The sequence below is a fragment of the Triturus cristatus genome, chromosome 9, assembly GCF_964204655.1.
Source record: "Triturus cristatus chromosome 9, aTriCri1.1, whole genome shotgun sequence".
NCBI lineage: Eukaryota > Metazoa > Chordata > Amphibia > Caudata > Salamandridae > Triturus > Triturus cristatus.
The window spans coordinates 380,856,758-380,880,318 of record NC_140592.1 but is presented as its reverse complement, the minus strand read 5'-3'; the positions used below and the strand labels follow the sequence as shown (position 1 = coordinate 380,880,318).

Here is a 23,561-nt window from a genome sequence, read left to right as displayed (position 1 = left end):
ACACATATATTATATTATAACTACCTTCTGCAGTCCATCACTGAATCTAACCCATTGAGACTCAAAATAATGATGGAGGAACTTGCCAAGAATGGCATCACCCATATAAACAGACAGTAGGTGGTGAATTCTTCAGACCCTCTCATTCAATTGAAAATCAAAGGGCAAGTAGATATAGACCTCTATGATGACGACGAACGGTTAGAGGTCTAGATGGCACCCAGAATCCCGGCCATCTTAGCCAAGTTAAAATTTACGCAATTTAAGTACTTCCACAGAACCTATTATGATCAAATCAGGCCTTGGCACATGGGAATAAAAAAAAGGTCACTGCTGTCCACGCTGTCATGCGAAACAGGCTGAATTTTTCCATATGGTATAGGCCCACCATGGGGTCGCCCGATATTGGTTCAAGATACATAAAAGATTGAGTGATGTTATTGGCTACACTCTAACCCTTGACCCCAAGCACACCACACTGGGCATTGAACAGGAGTGGGCAGGCACTGTGGGGGTTCCCCGCCTGGTAGAAATAGGCCTGCTTGTGGCGAAAAGTGACATCACTAGGCATTTGGTGGCTGCCGACCCCCCTACATTTGATGAATGAGTTTGTGGCATGGCCATCTGTCCTTCAACCAAAAAAACTGTATATAGAGCACGTGGTTGCCCCCCCCACAAATATCAGAACACTTGGGATGCCTGGTTCTGTAGTTCAGAAGTATTATGGAGGGTGAGAGTGGGGAGGATCAATGTTCTGATGATTACTTGAAATTAATGCATGTCTCTACACTTGTTTGTGCTGTGGCAACGTTGTTTTTTCTTATATTAAAAAGCAGTAAAAAGACTGAACAACAACAAAAAACTGTGCATGGGGTCCAGAACTGAAAATGCACTAGATTCTACAGGGTCAGGTTGCGGTGCATCAGCAGAGCTCTGAGCTACTTTATTTTTAGCCACTGGGTTGCAGGCTGTAGTAAAATACATCTACGTGGCTAATTATATCTCCAGAAGCAGGCAGAGGGCACTGGTTAGATGTTATGGCCGACGCAGCAGGAGCTAAAGCAATCAATGCCTCACTCACCTGATCCGCAGGTGGGCGGAAAAATGATAGTAAACAATGACTTCACCTCAGGCTGACACTCGAAGCCACAAGCAATGATAAAAGGGACTGCTCCAGTTTCTCTTTGACGAGATCCCTGCTCCCAGGGCACCAGTATCCGCGCCACACCCTCACCTGCCAGCAGAACCATACACTTGTCGCGGACGGTGCAAGTGACGCCATGGCACCCCTCACCGTGCGCCTCGTGAAAAAGTCTGCGCCGTCTACACCAAATTACACGGTTAACCCCTACCTGGGGCAGAAGTACCAGGACCTGCGGCAGCAATGCTTACGGAAGGGGCAGCTCTTCGAAGACCCCTACTTCCCGGCCAGCCCGCCATCTTTGGGCTACTCCAAGCTGGGACCCAGATCGGAAATGACCCAGGGGGTGTCATGGAAGCGACCTCAGGTATGAGAAAATGATAAATAACCGTTACGGAAGCCTAGAGGGTTCATGTCAAGATTTAGAAACTCGGGGATGTTGGGGCGAAAGCGCTGCAGAAAGACGTGGATTTATTTCTTTAGCGTTTAATGAACGTATCAGCTTGACGTAGGGGAAGAAGCCGTTACTTTAATTCTCGTTTGAAATTCTATTTGAGGAACCTCGTGAAAACGGTGTGCTTTTAAGGTTTAGCCCTGCTTAGGATGGTTTAATAGCATTCGCGGCCCATTTTTAAAAGATCTAAGAAGCAGGGACCTGGCTCTGATATTTGTGACATTGAAGACAATCCGACTGGAACAAGACGAAGTACTCAAGTGTGATGGTGTTTCAATAATTACGTTTATCTGCTACACCTTGCTAATATAACGTCCACTGCTATTTGGAGCTGCATTTTAAAGAAAACATTTACTCGCAATGGCTATTTCACAGCTGTAGTTTCCACAATTCACAACTGCATATTTTTCTTTTCCAAAGTTATTCAAGAGCTTCATGTCAGAGTCCTGTTTAGCCTAGCAATAATGCCATGCATGTATATGTTGTAGTAAATTATATCTTTGTATGCTGACGTATGTTTTGAAAGCAGAAAGTTCTTATTAATTGGACACCTAAGACCTCATTACAATACTGGCGGGTCTTCGACCACCAGACTTGTGGTGGGGTGGCGATGGCGGTGGCGGTCTTAGGGATTACGAGTCTGACGGTGCGGCGGCAGGAGCGCCACGCCGCTGCACTGCAAAACCCGTGTGATAACTGCCTGCCGTATACTTACTTTTTCAGTCATTGGCAGGTGAATCCTTTGGCGTTCCCACAGCGGTGCCTGTATAAATTATATATATACATATATATAATTCACTGAAAAAAACATAGGTTTCAGGGGCGTTATAGTTAGCTGGACTTTTCACTCGTACAAAACCATTGAAATTCCCCAGTTATAGTTAGTTCTTCTAACTATAACTCGCGCGCCCACAATGCACTGCTGATGACGTCACATATTACATCACACATGACATGGTCAGTGACATCACTGATGACATCACTGATGACATCTCAAATGACATCACTGATGACATCACTGATGACATCATCCAGTGAATGTGTGTTTTTCTGAAAATTACATATGTTTTATATATGTATATCTCAAGGTCGATGGAAGAATAAATGGGTATATAAGTGTCTAAATGGATGATTTGTTTTTGAGAAATTGATTGTTTGACTGATTAAGTGTATCTTAGTGAATACATGGCTTAGTGAGTAATGTTTAAATATGTAAATATCTGTGTCAGTCTCTCACTTTGTGTATAAGTGGCTGCATGGGTTGGTGAGTAGCTACATGAGTGTCTATATAGGTTATTAGTTGGTTTTTTGAGTATCAGTATGAGTGTCTGTATGGTTCGGTGGGGGTATTACGTAGTGCATAGGTGCATGAATGGGTGACTCACTGTTTGTATGTGTTGAAGACAGCATGTGTGCAGGACTGTATGGGTGAATGAGTGTGTGCATGGGTGTGCTAGTGAGTGAATGACTGTCTTAATAGTGTCTTTATGAGTAACTACATATGTTTTAAACTAGTATATGTGACTATTGGTGTATATAAGTGAGTATATGTGAAAGTGAGAGATTGAAAGAGTTCCTGTATGAATAAGTGTGTTTCTATAAGTGATTGTTTAAAATACTAAGTATGTGTAAGTTTCTGTAGAAGTAAGTGTGGTGGTGTGTGTATAACTATATGCAAGTAAATGGATGTTTGATTCTTTATTAGCATGAGTGACTATGTGTGTGAGTAACTCTATGGATAAGTGGGTTGTGTAACAGGATGTATAGGTGTATGAGTACATATGATGAGTGAGTACATGTATGAGTGACTGTATAGGACTGTTGGTGAATGAGTGGATGTGTATGTGGATCTTAGAATTACTGAATAGGTTGTTGTAACTGGTATTGGTATGTCCATTGTTTTGAAAATTTTAGTTTCTATTTTTGAATGTGTGTATCAAATGTTATATTAGGGGGAGAGGAGGTCTGCCACTCTATCACAAGGATGATGTCATCAGTGATGTCATTTGAGATGTCATCCGTGATGTCACTGACCATGTCATGAGTGATGTAATATGTGACGTCATCAGCAGTGCATTGCGGGCGCGCGAGTTATAGTTAGCTGAACTAACTATAACGGGGGAATTTCACTGGTTTTGTATGAGTGAAAAGTCCAGCTAACTATAACGCCCCTGAAACCTATGTTTTTTTCAGTGAATTTCTAAGGTTTTTTAAATGCTAATTCCTAACTATAACGTGCCTGAAACCTATGTTTTTTTCAGTGAATTTCAAAGGTTTTTTAAATTCTAATTTCTAACTATGCCTTCAGAGATAGGACATGTGAAGAAAGAAGAAAAAACGCACAGAAAGAAAAAAAAGAAATGCAGAAAGAAGCAACAGAAGTCCTCAAAGACGAAGAAAAGTGCAGGAAGAAGGATAACGTGCAGAAAGAACAAACAGAAAAGCAGAAAGAAGCCTTGTTGCAAAATCATCTTGTACCCTCAACTTTTTCAGACAGATACTGGTGGTAACTGAGTCTGACTAACCAGTCCTAGAGCCAGTGCTATGTTAAAAGACACTCAGAATACAGTGAAAACACCTACATACACTAGGGAACACTATGCATTGGGGTCCCCATGTGATTAGCATGACCTCCTCTGTAATCCCCTAGTATATAATAGGGCAGGGGAGCAAAACTACCTCTTAAAACGTGCCACAGGGCGTGTTTGCACATGTCACCTCAGGCCCCATCGCCTCCCTTCCCCACTGTGTAAACACGCACTGTGGCCGTTTTAAGTTGGGAGATTAAGTCCCCTTGAATCCTGAGGGTCCCTAGGGTCCAACTAGACCACTAGGTACCTCCAGTAAGCGCCACTGAGCTGCGTTGCAGAGAGATGTAAAAAGGGGCACGGCCTAAACCACCTCTCTGCAACGCAGCGCAGTGGCGCTTACTGGAAGCACCTGGTGGGCTAGTTGACCCCCAGGGTCCCTCAGGATTGAAGGGGAATTATTTCCCCAACTTAAAACGCGCCACAGGGCATGTTTGCACACGTTAACTCAGGCCCCGTCCCCTCCATTTACCAATGAGTAAACACGCCCTGTGGCCGTTTTTAGTTGGGAGATTAAGTTAATTTGAATCCTGAGGGTCCCTAGGGTCCAACTAGCCCACTAGGTACCTCCAGTAAGCGCCACAGAGATGCGTTGCAGAGAGGTGTAAAAAGTGGCACGGCCTGGGCCACCTCTCTGCAACGCAGCTCAGTGGCGCTTACTGGAAGCACCTGGTGGGCTAGTTGGCCCCCAGGGTCCCTCAGGATTGAAAGGGAATTATTTCCCCAACTTAAAACGCGCCACAGTGCGTGTTTGCACACGTCATCTCAGGCCCCGTCCCCTCCCTTCACCACTGTGTAAACGCACCCTGTGGCCGTTCTAAGTTGGGAGATTAAGTCCCCTTGAATCTTGAGGGTCCCTAGGGGCAAAATAGCCCACTAGGTACGTCCAGTAAGCGCCATTGCAGAGAGGTGTTAAAAGGGGCACGGCCTGCACCACCTCTCTGCAACGCAGAGCAGTGGCGCTTACTGGAAGCACCTGGTGGGCTATTTGGCCCCCAGGGTCCCTCAGGATTGAAAGGGAATTATTTCCCCAACTTAAAACGCGCCACAGAGCGTGTTTGCACACGTCACCTCAGGCCCCGTCCCCTCCCTTCACCACTGTGTAAACTCGCCCTGTGGCCGTTCTAACTTGAGAGATTAAGTCCCCTTGAATCCTAAGGATCCCTAGGGTCAAACTAGCCCACTAGGTACCTCCAGTAAGCGCCACAGAGCTGCGTTGCATAGAGGTGTAAAAAGGGGCGTGGCCTCAGAACACCTGTCTGCAACGCAGCTCCCTGGCACATACTGGAGATACCTGTTGGGCTAGTTGGCCCTCAGGGACCCTCAGTATTGAAGGGGAATTAATTCCCCAACTTACAACTGGTCAGGAGGCGCGTTTGCAGAGTGCTGCAAGGAGGGGGCGTGGCATCTGGCGCGATGCCGGTCTTTTATTTATTTTATTTTTTTAAGAAGGAGGGATGTGTGGCCCCCCTTCTTTTTCTAATTTATTGGCCCTGGGGACCTCATCCCCCAGGGCCTGCACCCTAATTTTTTTTGTTGAAAAAAATAAATTTGGCCCTCCCAAGGCCTTAATACGCCCAGGGGACCCCAAACCCTGGGTCATGGCCTTTTTAAAAAAAAAATTCTTTAGGAGGGGGGGCTGCGTTGCCCCCCCTCCTCAGGCCACTTATGGCCCCGGGGACCCCATCCCCCGGGGCCGGCCTTTGTTTTTTATTATTTTTAAAAAATATATATTTATAGCAACACCTAGGACATGCTGGACAAACCGTATGTACCTATCACCATGACGAATTGCTTGATATTCATTAAAAGGCGACTATGCATACAATGAATCCACGTGGAATGTATTTACACCGCCTAGTGAAGCTCTGACATGTCTGACGCCCTACCGTGCCTAATCCCGGCGCCCCCGCCGGTGGGTACTCTCCAAGTAGACACCCTTGTCGTTTATTTATACAAACATGGGTAGCTATTGACGGGCACATTTAATACACACGCACACCAAGCCATTCAAAGGGGATTCGACAAAAATTCGACCAAACTATGCAAGAAACCCCCCTCACGGTTAATAAAACACACATCCACCGCCGGATGTGTAATACTTTTTATTTTACTCTCTGGAAAGGAGACGAACCTCACTTGAGAGTCACAGCGTGCTCCTGACTGAGCCCAATGCTGTGTTACACCCACCAGTGCCCACCGAGTGCCACATACCTCTGTGTTGTATTCCACCAGCTAGTGCGTATGCTATGACACTCTCTAGCACATGTGCACTGTAACACCACCCCGTGAATATGTCATGCCACACTTGCCTTCGCACGGGTTATATTGCCCCATCTAACGTGCCTTCCTCGATGCCTATGTTATAACGCACAGCGCTATGCCATACATATTAAAATCTGGGATCCATATCTTTGTCACAGTGCATATGCAACGTTACACTCCGCAGCACATATTTTATATTACAACTTTAGAGACTAGTTAGGTTACACAACACTGCCCTGTGCATATTACACTCCAAGGCGCATATCGCATAGCACGCGCTAGTACCTGTTCTATCTCGCGCTCTCCAATGAATCTGTCATTGCGCACAATGTATTGCATATTATATTTCACACCCCGGTTCATCTTATATCACACTTTTTGGTGCATAGTTTATACGATATACTATATCTAGTTTTCATTTTCAATCGTGCTCTCAGGACTATGTTCTATATAACACTGCGTCCACCTACCCTTTTCATGGTCATTACATTTTGCGATGGGGTGGAGGGTCAGGGGGTGTTTCTGCCAAGTGAGCCCGGAGTCACAGTCACAAACGTCCTCTTCTTCCTGAATAAAAGTTAGATTATGCTGCATACTTGTTCATATTTTAAGTAGTTTGCACAGACACACATTTTAAAAACAATAAAGTTCCTAACACCCACCTTCTCTGAACAGTTAGCTTGCTGCCCTATCCACCTCCTCCCTATCCTCTGTTGTCTGAATCCATGGACTAGCCTCCTCCCTCCTGCCATGCATGGTCTGATGTACTGCACTGCCCTCCATTTAGCATGATGTACCAGTCCACTCCTCCTGCCCTCCATTGCCCAATTCTATGGCCCATCATTGACCTCCTGCTTAGCCTCTGTGCTTAGCTTGCTGCCCCTATTCTCCTCCCCCCTGCCCTCCGATGTCTTTGTGCATGCCCCTGCTCCATCCTTTTTGCCCACCATGTTCCATGGACCTGCCACTCCTATCTACTCTGAGTGTTCTGTTGAGCTGCCTCTCCCCTCCCACCTGCCTAGCATTGTCAGATGACTGTCACCTGCCCCTGCCACCTCCACCCTGCCTGTCCACATGCCATGCCCCTATCCCCTTCCTCCTGTCCTCCATGGTCCATTTTACTGCCACACCCTTCTGCCCTCTCTGGTCTGTTGTGCTGCAACTGCTCCTCCTGCCTGCCCCGCGCGGTCTGTTATGAGGCTCCTTCCCCTGAACTCTCTTGTCTGTGCCCCGGTCCTGACCCTCCCTTCTATCCTCCATGGTCCTTTGTGCATGCCCCTGCACCCTCCTTCTTGCCCATCATAGCCATTGTGCTGCCACTAACCCTCCCGCTTGCCATGCATGGTCTTCTGTGCTGCCATGGCCCCTCCCACCTTCCCTGTGTGGTCAGCTAGCTGCCCCTGACCCCCTCCCACCTTCCCTCCATGGTCTGTGTGTATGCCATCATAGTCTCATTGTTGCTCTCCATGGTGTGCCTTGTTTCTAATGGCCATCCTGCCTGACCTCCACGGTCATCTTGCTGCTCCTGCCCTGCCACCTTGCCCCCAGCCCTCTGTTTCCATGTGCAGACCCCTATTCCCTCCCTTCTGGCTTGTCTGTTCCATTGTAATGCCCCTGATCCGTCCCTCCTGCCCTTTATGGTCTGTTATGCTGCAGCTTTCTCTCCTGTCTGTCCAGTATGGTCAGCCAGCTACCATTGCCTCTTTCCCCTCTGTTCTCTTTTGTCCATGTGCATGGTCCTGTCCCCTCCCTATTGCTTTCTATGGATTGTTGTGCTGCACTCCCGTCCCGCATGCCCTGTGTGGTGTATTGTGCTGCTGCAAACCCTGATGCCTGCCCTGTAGGGTCAGTTTGGTGTACTTCTCCATGTCCCTCCTGTCCTCTGTTATCCGAGTCCATGTCCCTACCCCAATTCCTCCTGCCTACCATGATCCAATGTACCATACTTGTGAACATTTTGAACTTGGTAAGAGGGAGATTTTGAAAAAAAACTGGGGTATTGATTTTCCCCTTTGAGTTACATTGAAAAAGAGGAGATTGTAGACAGGAGACAGATCAAATAAAGCCCATTTGAGCTTAAAAACATTGAACATTTCCTGGCTGAAACGGGTCTGTTGGCATGTATGGTTGTACTACCACTGCCTCTTCCTTCTGCCCACAATGGTCTATTATATTGCCACAGCCTCTCTTGCCAGTCCTGTATTGTTGGTTTGTTGCCCCTGCCCCCCTTTCCACTCCCCTCCATAGTCTGTTGTGCTGCCACTGCCCTTCCTGCCTGCCCAGTGTGGTCAAATTGTTGCCTCTGCACTCTCCTACCTGCCTTCAATTTTCAGAGTCCGTGTCCCAGGCCTAAGCCTCTCAACAGTATCCCAATGAACAACTAGATTGCTAACATTCTATATTTATTACAAAAGTGTGGAACGCCTGACGTCATCTTGATGTAATCAAAACCGTAATACCTAGAGCATTTCCTTTAGAAATTACATATATGAGAGGGTCTTATTTGCATCAAAATTATGGTTAGTGCTCTAAAATACTAAAATGAGGACATATTTTCTGAGTTTTCAAATAGCGACAAAGAACTTTTAAATTATTTGTAATCTTTATGTTTTTTTTATCCAGTTGACCACTTGATTAAATGTTGCACCTAGGGGAGAGGATGTGGTGTTACTTCCAGAGCTGCAGACTTTGCAACTGGGGAACCAGGTTGGAGTTTCTGCTTCAGCTCAACATTCTGTGATTCTGGTCAAATCACTTAATCTCCCCATGTCTACAACCAAAATGAATTTGATCTTGTGTGACGTAACCAATGCTTATGTAAAGCACTCCAATACCTGACAAGACTGCACTATATAAAACTGCAAATACACAAAAAATATGTGTTTTGCACACTTCTGTCATTGGGCTACATGTCGGCTACATCTGGGTGATATTTGGGCTACATTTGGGCTCTTTTGTCTCTGGTGGCCATCTTGGGAGATTTATTTGTTATGAAGTTTCCTAATTTCCTCATTTACTGCAGTCTCCTCAGTAGGAAATGCTTTCAGTTTTTTACTTTGATTCCATCAAGAAGGTATTCAGATATGTCACACATTTGCCATAAATTCTGAAAGTTAGCACTCTAGTTGCTCATTAGATCACTGTAGTAGAGCTACTGCTCACCACGGAAGTCTGCTTCTGGTATTAAAAGTGCATGTTTCAGTCTGCATATCAGAATTTTTTAATGAAATAGAAGAGGATTTGAGAAGTCACTCAAAATGTGCCCAAATTTTTCTTTCTTCAGCACTAATCACAATTTCTGTGGTAAAATGAACCCCCTCATTGTGTTCCTTTTTAAATTAAATGTTTTAAGTGTTACCAGTTTATTCCAATCAAGATGGCTTCAGGTGTGCCATACTTTTGTCATGAGTAAGACAGTAAGCGCTCTAGTTATTCTTAAGAACACTCTGGGACATTCTGTCATTGGGCTATACTTGGGCTACATCTGGGTGATATTTGGGCTACATTTGGGCTCTTTTGTCTCTAGTGGCCATCTTGGGAGATTTATTTGTTGTGAAGTTTCCTAATTTCCTCATTTACTGCAGTCTCCTCATTAGGAAATACTTTCAGTTTTTTATTTTGGTTCCATCAAGAAGGCATTCAGATGTATCACACATTTGCCATACATTCTGAATGTTAGCACCCTAGTTGCTCATTAGATCACTGTAGTAAAGCTACTGCTCACCAGGGAAGACTGCTGCTGGTATTCAAAGTGCATGTTTCAGTCTGCATGTCAGAATTGTTTTATGAAACAGAAGAGGATTTGAGAAGTCAAAATGTGCCCTAATTTTTCTTTCTGCAGCACTAATCATAATTTATATGGCAAAATGAACCCCCTCATTTTGTTCCTTTGTAAATTAAATGTTTTAAGTGTTACCACTTTATTCCAATCAAGATGGCTTCAGGTGTGCCATACTTTTGTCATAAGTAAGACTGTTAGCGCTCTAGTTGTTCGTTAGAACACTCTGGGACATTCTGTCATTGGGCTATACTTGGGCTACATCTGGGTGATATTTGGGCCACATGTGGGCTCTTTTGTCTCTGGTGGCCATCTTGGGAGATTTATTTGTTATGAAGTTTCCTAATTTCCTCATTTACTGCAGTCTCTTCAGTAGGAAATACTTTCAGTTTTTTACTTTGGTTCCATCAAGAAGGCATTCAGATGTGTCACACATTTGCCATAAATTCTGAATGTTAGCACTCTAGTTGCTCATTAGATCACTGTAGTAAAGCTACTGCTCACCAGGGAAGTCTGCTGCTGGTATTCAAAGTGCATGTTTCAGTCTGCATGTCAGAATTTTTTTATGAAATAGAAGAGGATTTGAGAAGTCAAAATGTGCCCTAATTTTTCTTTCTGCAGCACTAATCATAATTTCTATGGCAAAATGAACCCCCTCATTTTGTTCCTTTGTAAATTAAATGTTTTAAGTGTTACCACTTTATTCCAATCAAGATGGCTTCAGGTGTGCCATACCTTTGTCATAAGAAAGACTGTTAGCGCTTTAGTTGTTCGTTAGAACACTCTGGGAAATTCTGTCATTGGGCTATACTTGGGCTACATCTGGGTGATATTTGGGCTACATTTGGGCTCTTTTGTCTCTGGTGGCCATTTTGTGAGACTTATTTGTTATGAAGTTTCCTAATTTCCTCATTTACTACAGTCTCCTCAGTAGGAAATACTTTCAGTTTTTTACTTTGATTCCATCAAGAAGGCATTCAGATGTGTCACACATTTGCCATAAATTCAGAATGTTAGCACTCTAGTTGCTTATTAGATCACTGTAGTAAAGCTACTGCTCACCAGGGAAGTCTGCTGCTGGTATTGAAAGTGCATGTTTCAGTCTGCATGTCAGAATGTTTTAATGAAATTTAATGAAATAGAAGAGGATTTGAGAAGTCACTCAAAATGTGCCCTAATTTTTCTTTCTGCAGCACTAATCATACTTTCTATGGCAAAATGAACCCCCTCATTTTGTTCCTTTTTAAATTAAATATTTTAAGAGTTACCACTTTATTCCAATCAAGATGGCTTCAGGTGTGCAATACGTTTGTCATAAGTAGGACTGTTAGCGCTCTAGTTGTTCTTTAGAACACTCTGGGAAGCTGCAGTAGAACACAAAGGAATCAACTGACAGTCTCTGCCCTTGTTGGATGTACATGTTTAACTGAGAATGTCAGACTTCATTCTCACATGACTGAGAAATATAATGTGAATTTACAGAAAATATGCTCTCAGTTTAGCTTATATAGACCTTCCAAACCTCTGTGGGAAAAGCATGAGAAAATAGTTTTCTCTCAAACATGATTCATGATATCACAGCAGAAGACTTTTTCACATGGTAAAATCACCTTAGAACACACCACAATTCCTAAAATGAGTATGGTACCATCAACAAATGATTTATAATGTAACTAAAGTCTTAAAACTTTCTATTAACTGCAATGCTTTTTAATGAGGTGCTATCATGTATATTGGTCCCAAGATGGCTGCCAACACTTCTTTGATGAAGTACTGACAGCCAATCAGATCTCACGATGAGATGTGTGGTTAGGCTCCGCCCAGATATATGTATCTTTTTAACTCTAATTTTCTCAGGAACTACTGAACGGATTCACACCATTTAAGCAAAAGGCACGAGTCTGAACTGTGGACTACCTCTTTGCCAAATTTGGTGTAATTCCGTTCAGCAGTTCGGGCTGTAGCTGCGTCAACAGGTCCTATGGGAAAATGCATGGGGAAAACGTGTTTTGGGACCCCCCTTTTTTCTTGGCCCCCGCTTGATAAATCACCGTGAAATTTTCAGGATAGGAGCAGACCGGAGCTGGCCAAAAGTTTGGAAAATTTCGCGAAGATTCGTCAATCGGCACCAACGTTATTTCAAATAGAATGTTGCGGATTTCCTATGGAAAATAGGTCCTAACTATAACTACCTACTGGCGACTGCCAGTAGGTAATATGCACTGCAATGAGATCGTCAAAACAGTTCCAGCACAGCATAGACTTTTCAGTTCATGCCATGATGGAACTACTGTGAATGCACACGGGGGGGACACAAATCCCCCCCTGTTTGCATTCACAGAGCGAGAGGCACTAGTAGGCCTGTATGGCCACCTTTGTTTCCTCTCCGCCAGGGTTTTAATAGAGGAAGAACCGCCATGAAAATCCTGGCAGAGAAGAAACTCGTAATATGCTTGGGGGGACCACGGCGGTCCCTCCAAGCATATGGATGCCTCTGGACGCTGCCCCATTGCCAGGGAATGGTGGTTTCCTGGCGAAGTGAGCAGTCCCTGAGCGGCACGACCACTAGGGTTGCAATATGGCGGTCATAAGACTGCCACCGCTGCCCCACCACAAGACTGAATGGCCCTTATTGTTTGACACAGTTTGTTTTGCTCAGAATGTATGACACTGAAAAATTTGGTGAATGATCTAAGCATAAATGGTCACGGCCACTAGAATCGTGTAGTTCTATGGCTCTGCAAATTATGTATTTACCCCACTGGTCACTTTAACCAGCATCGGCTGCACAATTTACAGATTTCAACAAAAAATGATTCCAGTTTAAACAGTTGAAAAGTTATTGAGAAAAAGTGAAACGTGATGCTGCACAGTGGCAGACCGTTTGTAAAGGTTAATTGGTAACATTTCAGGTAATGATTGTTGTATTCAGGTGTTACAGGTTGTAATGTGTGAAACCTTCACCCAGGCACTACTATGTACGTAAAAATGATAAAATAGCAAAATAATACTGGCCCAGAATGTGCTGCCTTATGCAAAATAATGGACTTTTTTTGCTTCATAGTATAATCCGTGCCATAGCATATTTTGATACTCATTTGCCATATAATTTCAGTGGCCCTGAGTTTGTGGAAAGAGGATATACTAACACATAGAAGAGGACCAAACGCAGACTAACACAAAGACGTGCCTGCTGGTGTCACAGAAATCTCAGATTTTGTTGGCTTCATCTTGAAGCATTTATCCAGCATTCACCTTCTGATCATCATAGGCTGAAAGCAGGTTTTTAATTTTAGGGTAACCCCCGTTCTTTAAATTGAAATACGCAGGATGTCTTCAGGCTACATGTGCAGATTGGGGTACCTCATATGCACCAGTAGCCAGACTACTGAAGCCTTCTGATGTGCGGAAGCACCAGTGCCTTAGTTAACAGTGTTCACATAGTTGGATGCATGAGCCATGCATGTTACTGGGGCACACTCCACCGTCTCCAACACCTAAAAAGACTGGTACAGGTAAACATGGCAAAAACAGCCATAGTGCCAATAACTAGCCTACTCTAACCCTTATGTCACAGTTGTACGGAGTCCATCAGGAGCCAAAAGGGTTCTATCAATGCTAACTCACACAACACTTCAAGAGCCATAAATGATGGACTGAAAGTGAACAAAATGCGCGTGAGATGGATACAATTTATATGAAGTGATGATTGTTGACACAGCCTTTGCCATCCCTAATGAAACAGATGGGAAACATAGACAGGTGTGGCCCGTCCTCCAGGGCAGAGGGACCACAATCCCCCACCTTTTTGCAAACATGAAGAGTGTCTGTCAGGTTGAGCAAACCTGAGCCTGCCAGGCACCCTTCGTGTTCAGGTCAGGCAGCCAGGCTCTGAACATGTGTTTAATTGGCAGGCACCTGGCTGCCCAATTTTGTTGGGCTTAAGCGTTTACAGCCCAGTGAGTGTGACCTCCCCAGCTTGGCAAATTGCTTGGAAGTCCTCCGCTCATAACAAGGGGGCACGTCACTGATAGACTCAGACTGGGGGCTTCAGTTTTAAGCCCTGAAGTACCCGGGCTGAGTGTCCATCAGTGATGCTCGTCACAGAGTGGGGTGGGGGGTCAGCAGTCTCACTGACTCCATCTCACTCGAGTAAGGGACTTCCACCTCCTTTTATTGGCTGACCCGTAACAAGGTTAGCCAATTAGAGGAGGTGGCAGTTCCAATTCTCCAGGAACTGCAGTGGCTTTCCTCCCACCACGAGATCTGGGCCGGACTGGGAACCAAAGCCGGCCCTGGCAAAGTGCTCATCCGCTTGGGGGTGCCGCCGAGCCCTTTGCTGCAAAATCGGCCCTGTAACAAAAACGGCCCCCACGGGCCCAAAACCGGCCCCCACCCGTGCGGCGCACCAGGGGATTGCCCGGTGCCCGCTACGGCCAGTCCAGCCCTGCACGAGATTACCGCTGTGGCCTGGTAAGTTTTTTCTTTTTTTAAATATTTGATGCGTGTGCACTTGTGTGCATGTGTGAATGTATGTGTATAGGTGCCTGCGTGCTGTGATTGGGTGTGAGCATCTGTATGTGCTTGTGAATGGTGGGTGTATATATGCACGCTTGTAAATGTATGTATGTGAGTGAGTGCACATGTAGATGGGTGAGTGTGAGTATGTATGTGTGTGCGTGTGTCAAGACTGCTCAAATTACCAGCCTCCACTGATAGCATATATACATAAAATTGAGTAAAAAGTAAGCATAAATTTAGTTAAAACATGTAAATTTTGTAGTGGTAGACATTAACATTTGTTAGTATGTTAATTGTATTAGGGTGTCTCTGTGCTCATCTATGTGGAAAGAGCATTTGTCAATTTAAAGTAATTGGAGTATATTAAGATATATAATGAACGTATGAAATTTGAGAAATATACAGAAAAGTTAATGCATGATTCACAACCATTGGCAAAGCCAGTAGGTCTTCCATTTGATAGGCAAATACTAATGTATTGGCTTTACCACAACGTTGGAAGAACAAGATAAAAATTAAATGTCGCTTGTGTGCCGAAACGTGTGCACTTTGATACAAGCACAGGGTGGCCATTTTGGAATGGTTCATTTAAAGATGGTCACTATATCCTTGCATGCATTTCGATGTGCTGGCAGTTATTTCTTTTTACTTTACTTTTCAAACATGGCAGACTCACAATATTTTATAATGGTAAACTAAAAATACCATAACAAAGTGCACAGCAGCGTAAAAAGTGAGCAGCTCAGTAGAACTTAGCAGCTATGTGACATTCAAAAAAAAAAAAAACATTAGCAACACCAAAAGGTCTGGCTTACATTTGGATTTATAAATCAGCCTTTTTGGTTTTGGCAAGCTGCACATGAATATTTGAATGGGCTCAGAGGCATTCTCTACCATGTAAACTGTCGGCAGAAAAGAGTGAAACAAACACATACAACATATGACAATATTGATGCAAATTTACACACAAAAGATAGGGAAAAGAAAACAGAGAGAAATAATTTTCTTTTGATCTGCGTTTTTCAAGTACGTACTTAGCTTAGTTAAGAAATGGTGCCTGTGTACACTAAGGGTGTGATTTAAATGTTAGTGGAGAGGGAACAGTGATGGAGTTCCCTTCCTGCCACCATAATGGTCTGCCCGTCCGATTTATAATCGGGCGTACGACAGGTTTAACAACAGCAGAGAGTACTTTGTCTCTACTGTAGTCACACCCCACCAATAGCTAGATGGCGTAAGGGCCATCGGAGGTTTGGCTCTATGACCGCCCACCTAATTTAGATTCATGGACGAACACCGATTTTCAATGCCCGTCACACCATGAATAACCAAGTAGCAAAGGGCATTGAATATTGTTTAATACCCCCCTTCCCATGGGAGGAAACTCCATTGGACAAGACGTTAATTGGTTTTTTTTTAATTTAAAAAAAATCCTGCTTTGGGATTTTCTTTTTGAAAAAAACTCAAAACATTGTAAGTTTACCATATGATTCCATCGTGCTGACTGTGCCATCAGTCACACCTACAATACATTGGCACAAACCGCTGTAACTCCATCAGCCTGGCGGAGAAAAGGGCTGCCCACTAAAATATAAATTGGGCCCTAACAACTGATTATAACTGGCCCATTACATTTCTATCAGGTGTTTACACAGAGATCGCAATTACAAGTGGTGCATGGTTTATGGTAGACGGTAACTACCAGATACGATAAAGATCGCAACCTCATTACATTTTGGCAAGTCAAAACTGCCAGAATTTAACAATTTTAACAGGGCGAAAAGGCCATGTATTTACTGGGACATGCTGATTTTGGTGGATTTTGGAATTAAATGGCAAAATCCACTGGTCAGCAGTGCCCCCCCCCCCCCTTCAGCTTTTTCCAGGCAAGAAGAGTGTCTGTCAGGCTGAACAAAGGTCAGTCTGACGAACACTCTTCTTTTTCAGGTCAGGTAACCGGGAACAATACTTGCGCTAAATGCGCAAGCTCCTGGCTGCCTGAGCTGAACTTTGCCAGGCTGAGGATTTCACATCCTTGTGGGCGTTACCTCCTCAGCCTGGCAAAAGTGCCTCCAGGCCCTCCCCCTGGTGACAACAGGAATCGTCACTGATCGTCTCAGACCAAGGCTCTTTAGTTTAAGCCTTGAAGTGCCCAGGGCCGGGTTTCAATCAGTGATACCTCGTCACAGAGTGGGGTGGGGTCAGCTGTCTCACTGAGCCCATCCCACTCTGTAACAAATGAGGGACTGATGCTCGCCCTCATTGGCTGACCTTAGGTCAGCCAATGGGGGAAGGGAGCAGTCCCAATCCTTTTGGAACCTCTGAGGCTTCCCTCACGGAGAGCTACAGTTAAGGTAAGTTTTATGTGTTTTTTTACATTTGGTGCGTGCATGCGTGTATGTATGACTGTATGTGTATTTGTGAGTGAGTGTTGTAAATGGGTGTGTGTGCCTGTTTAAATGCATGGGTATGAGGGAATGCCTATGTGTGTGTATGTGACCCTTCTCCCTGGTAACATTGCCGACCGCCACTGCCAAGGGTTAATCTACAAAAAGTCAGAATAGGCAATAATTATCACATCCGAAAAATTCCGAACACCTTGGTGTCAGATTTTATTGCATCCATCAACGGGCACTTGTTTGCAGACCCTAAATGATGGAGGAAATGCCAGCGGTCAGTGACAGTCTTTGTAACACTGCAGTGCTTTGTAAGACTGCAAGCATAATGTGCACTATCAGTCCATCATTTACAGTTCTTGTAGTGTTGTGTGAGTTAGCAATGATGGAACTCTTTTGGCTCTTGATGGACTCTGTAGAACTGTGACGTACGGGTTAGAGCGTGGTGAAGTGAATGCAGGTTTAGAATGTGGAGTTCGGGTTACATGCAGACGAATAAAGACGTGTAATACTAAACTCTGTGTGTGGCTTAGTCATTGGCATGTACCCAGGCTGGGGAGGATGCTACAACTGGCGACGAGATAGGGGATACATAACCCAGTGACAGCTAGTGATATTTGAAAGTGGTGGGCGTAAAAGTTGGGGATGACTTAAATAGCAGGCGAACACTGCATTTTCTTCTACTTTCGCTGAAAAAGTTAAAATACAATTTTGCAGGTTGAGTACCCCCATGATAGGGGTCCCTTCACACGCATTTGCACAGAATCATAATTACAACAGGAATACATTGCCTGTGCTCTCTACAGAGAGGCCAAGGATTGGATCCTTGCTGCAGTTTTACTCAGTTACCTTTTAATCAAATTTAGAGTCAAACTTTTATGTCTTTTCTTCTGCATCTGAGGCGCTATTGAGGTGGTTGAAGGAGGCCTGTCACTGTGCAAGTGATTGAACACCTGAGGTAAATGTACCTGTGCGTGGGTATCTGGTCCTCTATGTGCCTTTCTGTATGTGTGCTTTCTTATATGTGTGTGCGTGATTGTGTGCATGCTGACTGTGTGTCGCGTGTGCTATGAGTCTATGTGTGTGAATGTGACTGACTTTCTGAGCATGCATCTTTGAATGTGCAATTGTGCCAGTGTGTGCATGTCTCCATGCATCTGCTTTTATGTGTCTGAAAGAGACTATTTGAGTGTGTATGAGAATGAATGCGCTCACTTGCGCACACATGGGCGCTCGTCTGTTTGAGTGTATGTATTTATGTGTGCGTGTATCATGTGTAAAAACTTGTACTTTTCTGTGTGTGCTCGGCAGACATCTAGACACACAAGTTCTTCCCATTGCATGTTTGGAATGTATTCGGCATCCTGTTATATCCTGTGGATTGGGTTATAAAATGCAGTACAAGTAAATGGAGCAGGCTAGCAGCAGTGCCAATAGACAACAGGAAACATTGCAAATATTGACCCATATACTAATCGCAAATCCATGTTTCTAATCCCAAGACATTAGCAAAGGATACTTTGAACAATACATATTAAAATACAGAATAATTGAGGGGCAAATAATGCATTTTTAAATAATTCGGATGAACCAGGTTACTCATTAAGCGTGCACACGCATGCCATATTTCGCAGTGCTGGTCATTTGGACAGTACTACGGAGCCATATGACACTCGCGATGTTTATTAAATTCCTGTGGAGGGACAAGATGCCCAATAACTCCACTGTTGCCGAGTTCTTTTAATGAAATAGACCACTTGGTAAAGCGAGCAATTCTACGTTAACAAGCACATTTGAAAGAAGTTCTGGATTGTGTACAAAAAATTAAGCACAAGTGCTGTGTGACTAATGGATCCAGAGAGAGTAACACCAGCAGCTCTCAAGTGAAAACATTTGAGTAATTATGTTTATGGAGGGTGAAGCTTGTCTACATGATAGGCGAATTAACAGAAAGACAGAAGACACAAAGTGACACTATGGTGGCGGCGAGGGTTGAAGACGAGTAGGAGAAACCACAATATGTATCAGTCTTTTATAAAATTTAATATTTCATTTGATGCACGCGCACCTTTGAATCCATGTTTTCTATGCGCATTTTCACTCTGGGCCTGTTTTTGCTCCATCGTAAATGCATGTGGCTAGTTCCATGATTAAATTATCATTGTTAGGGCAGACTTGTTACTACAGCAGGCCTGGCAGTCACAGAAGCAGATAATAACACATAAACCATACAGTAATACAAGTGGGTTTTAGGTACCTCAGGTTGCAAGCTGCCTGGTGAGAGAAGCTCAAGCTGGCTTGTATTCTGCAGTCTACCAACCTGCAACAGAGTGTGCACGGCTAATGTGCACTGTCCAAGCACCTGCTGTTTATTCCTCTCTTCTGCTGTTATACTGTGCCTACTGTCTGGTGTTCTGAGAGCAACGAAGAGCGGGAGCATGATCCAGTCAGTATAGGTAGTTAACTTTCCTTGCAACAACCAATGTTGGAGTTTCTCACATGCTGTTTATTATAGTAATCAGTATGAGAGCACCTCCAGAATTGGTTGGAGCGGGCTAACCCAGTGCTTCTTTTGAGCCTGGGAACTGGCCATCGCAAGACAGCCGGCCAATCTGACATGCACACTTAAGCTTTAGGCAAGTCATCATCCCTGCTGCCAATCAACAGGAATTGCCCCACCCTGGCACTCTCCGCCTGGACCAGCGATGCTTGCCTTTATGGTAATAAATAAAGTAATAATGATGAAGATTTTATTTATGTTTCTGCTGCACTCGCACCAGGCAGGGCGATGTTCCTCCGTCCTAAAGGAGGAACTGCCCTTGACGTAACCTGAAAATCGACAGTGCTCTTCCAGAGAGTTTGCCATGGTCCAGCAAACTGCTTCTACATGCCCACATGTGCCTCATTCGAATCGCAGAATCAACACTTAGTGTATGTGGAGTCAAAGTGCAACTCCAGCCAGTGTAAAGCATTTGAATATAGCAAAAGCTTTACTGAGAAGTCTACACAATGTTGACCAAAAACCTGCTGGGAAGGTCGTAAAGAGAGGTACCGCGCTACTATGCAACTTAAAGTGATACCTTAGATGGAGTGATAACTTTAAAGGTGGATACAATTAGGTTTTAAAAGAGCAGCAAATTGCAAGATAACACTGTGATCAGAAGCGCTGCGAGGCAAAGATCAACCAGGTGTCAGACAGTACAAAGAGTTCCCTAAAAGCAAAGCAATTCAAAAACAAGAAACGGTCATCTGCTTCCCAGAACTGAGTAATGAGAGTCATCATACAAAACCTTTGGGCGGAGTAGCCCCAGAGGAAGTGGCCGTGGTTATTCTTACGGAGACGTCTATACAAGAAGTGGTACACCACCAAAGCTGCTGGGTGGCGGCTCAGAACAACTCCAAAGGACTCCAGAAAAGTGAAGGGCTCCAATGAAGAACAAGAGGGCGGTCAAGGTTCCACAGACTGTCCAAGATTACCCAGAGGTCAGCGCAGCACAGGGCCTTAGAGATGGTATGGATGAAGTGGGTCCTAGTGGACAGCAGACCATGTTAATGAGAGAACTCCAACTTCAGTGTCAGCCAATCTCATGAATGGTTACAATGTTGCCGCCTTCTTGAAACCACCATCACCATTCGATACCGCAAAATATTGGTGCCAGATGGACTGCTGGGATAAAGACATTTGATGATTTAATTGATGCAATAGAAGAAGCAGATAAGAAGATTATCAAATAGCTTAGGAATCGTGCTGGTGAAGGTGTGAAACAAGTCATAAAGAAAATGCTGTGATCTGACAAAATTACATATTGTCAAATACAAGCAGCCTTGAATCTCAAGTTCAATCCAATGCCAAACGTAGATTACGAAAGGTACATTTTCAGTCAAGAACAACAGAAAGTTGGTGAAACCATCGACAAATCTGTTGAGAGACTGGATATGCTCATCAAACACTGTAAGTTCAATGAATTTGATGATGAGGAAGCTATACATCTCCGAGTTATTGATGGATGCCTGTCAGATTCATTCAGACAATGAATGCTGAGAGAAACTCTTTGTCTGGAGCGAATTCTCATGGCTCCAAGAGCTGAAGAGGGTGCTGATCAACAAGCTGCTGACAATGCAGGCTGGAGCTGCCCAGAGTGAGTCAGTCATGAACATGAAAAGTAAGCAAAAGTACAAGGCAGGACACAGAGTGATATCTTCACAGAAAAAGAAGTTGTGCTTCAAGTGTGGACTTTCGTTTCCATGTGAAGATAAATGTCCTGCCATTGGACAGATCTGCAAAGGCTGTGCGTAGGAGAACCATTTTGTAATAGTTTGCAAGGCGAAGGAAAAAGTGTCACAGCACGAATACAAAATGGCAGCCCAAACATTCCAGAGGCGACGTTCGACGCACTCCCACAAGGTCAAGCGACCACACATGTTGAGGCAAGTCGACACCAAACAAAGTCGATCGTCATCTAAATCATCGACAAACAGTTCTTCAGTATCAATGTCAAGTGAAAGTGAAGAAGATGGCTGTGAAATTTCGATGTTTACTTCACAAAAATGTGCGCATGTTGGACTGACCACATGTGAAGAAAAAGTCAAGGTTCATTTGTTGCAACGTTTGGCAATTTAAAGGCAAGATGCCTCCTCACATTGAACATTGGGGTCTATGATTACGAGAATGCAACTACACAATTGTGCACCGTCCAGGGAACGATCATAACCCTGCCGACTACTTATCACGAGTACCTTTACAGTGTTCTGGACGGCTGAAGCCTACATACATTTTATTTTAAAATCACACACACCAGCTTCCATTTCACTAGAACAAATTGTCACTGTCAGGAGTCAAGATAGTGACATCTTAAAACTAAAAGACATTATTACACATCAGTCTTGGAACAAGCACACTAGACCTCTTACCAGTGACAGTAAGTACCAGACATTTGAAAATGTCAAAGAAGTGTCCTTTATTCAAGAAGGCATTATCCTGAGAGTTCTGAGAATTTTTATTCCGGAGAGCCTGTGACAACAGATAGTTGAAGTGGCCCATGAAGGACATCGTGGAATTGATGCCACAAAATGAGCTCTGCAAGACTGAGTTTGGTTTCCTCATCGCGATGAGAGTGTTGAAAAAGAATTGAAGGCCTCTGTGATCTGTGCAACTGCCTTTCATCCACTCAGCATACCTTAAACATATCAGAGCTGCCAAAGCATGTATGGGAAAGAATTGCATTGACTTCATCGGTCCTCTTGACTACCACCACAACATGGACAACAGCAGCACCTGGCATTAGCCGAGACCAGAGAAATCTTCGGGTTCACAAACCCCCGCGCTAAAAAATACCAAATTACCTGAACACCTGCCCTGAGGAAGCCCCAGGCTTGATGGCCAACTAGGGGGCGAAACACGTGTTGGCTGTGCCATCCTTTTTGTTTGCAGCTACTAATAAGAATAAATAAAAAATACAAACATCAACCGGATCTACTTGTATCAATTGGATTTTATCCCAAAGAACGGAAACTTAAACTCTAGCCCAGACACACCATCAAAAAACTCGTTTCAATTTAGGGGGAAAGGGGCATCTCCCCCTGTCTCTGGGCAAGAACCAGCACACGAAGGCTTTTCGCTTATTAAATGATGAGTAAGGGATGAGGATCTCTTTCCCCTCGCATACATATGACAATGGATATCACCTGATGGTGATTGTTGATGAATACTCCTGTTTTCCATTGATAGAAGATCTCTCCTCTCTCACTCAAGAAAGAGTAATTGAGAGATTAAACAGGATCTTCGCGACATGGGGTGTTCCTGCGATCTTATAATTTGACAACGGCCCACCACCTTTCAACAGTCGAGTATCTAGAGGCTTTCTCAGTCATCTTAATGTGAAGCATCAGAAGAGCACACCTCTTTGGCCACAGGCTAATGGCCTTGTTGAACAGTTCATGAGTACCCCTAAAAAAGCTGTCCCGTATGCTGTGTGGGAAAAGCTTGACCATAAAACTGTCTTGAATTCTACTTTGAGTTTACCGTTCGACCCCTCACTCAACCACTCGTGAAAGCCCCACAACCTTGATGTTCAGGACAGCCATGACGACCAAGTTACCTCAATGGACCACCAGAAGATCAAGTACTGAGGAAGACACCAGTATAAAAGTCTAGGATCGCAAAAGGAAAATGACGGTCTATGCAGAACAAGCGTCGACATGCGTAAGATGTTACTTTAACTCAATCTAGAAAATGAAAATCTGATGCGCTCTTCCAGCTGAGTCATTTCATGTTGCGACCAGCAAAGGACACATGGTGACTGCCCAGCGTCCTGGGAAGTCCACTATGCAAGATTCTTCGCATTTCGAACATATCGCTCGTCTGGCACTGATGTCAATGTTGCGACTGGCTGTGAAAGGACAAGTGGCAACCCCCTGA

At 44.2% G+C, this 23,561-nt stretch overlaps 1 protein-coding gene across 1 annotated transcript in view; it reads left to right on the top strand.

Annotated features, from left to right (window-relative positions):
* Window positions 1-1,063: 1,063 nt before the first annotated feature.
* LOC146797994 (calpain-1 catalytic subunit-like) overlaps window positions 1,064-23,561 on the top strand; it is a 263,715-nt gene continuing 241,217 nt past the window's right edge. Inside the window, exon 1 of the mRNA XM_085625227.1 lies at window positions 1,064-1,508. Coding sequence (XP_085481353.1) covers window positions 1,281-1,508 — 228 coding nt within the window. The 5' untranslated portion in view covers window positions 1,064-1,280. The remainder of the gene's footprint in view (window positions 1,509-23,561) is intronic.